Genomic DNA, 601 nt, shown 5'->3' with positions numbered 1-601 from the left:
TTCCAGACGTGTCGGACTTACCGCAGAGCATGCTACCCCCGGAGCTGTCCATCCTACGGGATTCCGGGCCGCCCCCCGGCGGACGCGGCGGGGTCTCTACGCGCCGCTCCGACCTCCCGTTCCCATTCTTTCCGCCCGTGTCGGATGGCCTGCCCCAACATCTGCCGCCCTCCTTGCTGGACGAGCGTCCCTGGGAGAAGCCGGAGCCAGAAGAGCACCGGGCCGTCCTCAGCGTGGGGCTCGCCGTGCAGTGTCACGACACCAAGATGGTGGTCAGCATCAGCAAGGAGAGCCTCCAAGTGAGTCTGGAACGTCACTGGACTCTTTATTCGGGAAATGTCCCGAAAAAAAAAATTGCCAATTGTTGTTGTCATGCAATTAGGCCAATGGATTTGCGCACGCCAACCTGACGCTTCAAGACCCACAATGCAAAGCGGTGGTCAACGCCACCCACTACACATTGGAGACGCCGCTCAACGGGTGCCAGACCACCGTGTACCCCCTGCTGGGAACGTCCAACGCCCTTCACATCAACACCGTGAGTTTGCTTTTGGTTGTTTATTCAATACATTTATGAGAAGAAGGTCAGCTGACTCCTGGG

At 58.6% G+C, this 601-nt stretch overlaps 1 protein-coding gene across 1 annotated transcript; it reads left to right on the top strand.

The window, feature by feature from the left end:
• Positions 1 to 10: 10 nt before the first annotated feature.
• On the top strand, positions 11 to 538 carry LOC109508788 (transforming growth factor beta receptor type 3-like; the record flags this gene model as incomplete). The annotated part of the gene is made up of 2 exons (XM_019858751.1): positions 11 to 299; positions 383 to 538. Coding segments are annotated over exons 1-2 (426 nt in total), but the record flags the coding sequence as incomplete, so codon positions are not given.
• Between the last annotated feature and the right edge of the window lie 63 nt (positions 539 to 601).

This window comes from Hippocampus comes, unplaced genomic scaffold (assembly GCF_001891065.2).
Source record: "Hippocampus comes isolate QL1 unplaced genomic scaffold, H_comes_QL1_v1.1 C16616072, whole genome shotgun sequence".
Taxonomy (NCBI): Eukaryota; Metazoa; Chordata; class Actinopteri; order Syngnathiformes; family Syngnathidae; genus Hippocampus; species Hippocampus comes.
This window is presented reverse-complemented; position numbering and strand designations above follow the sequence as displayed.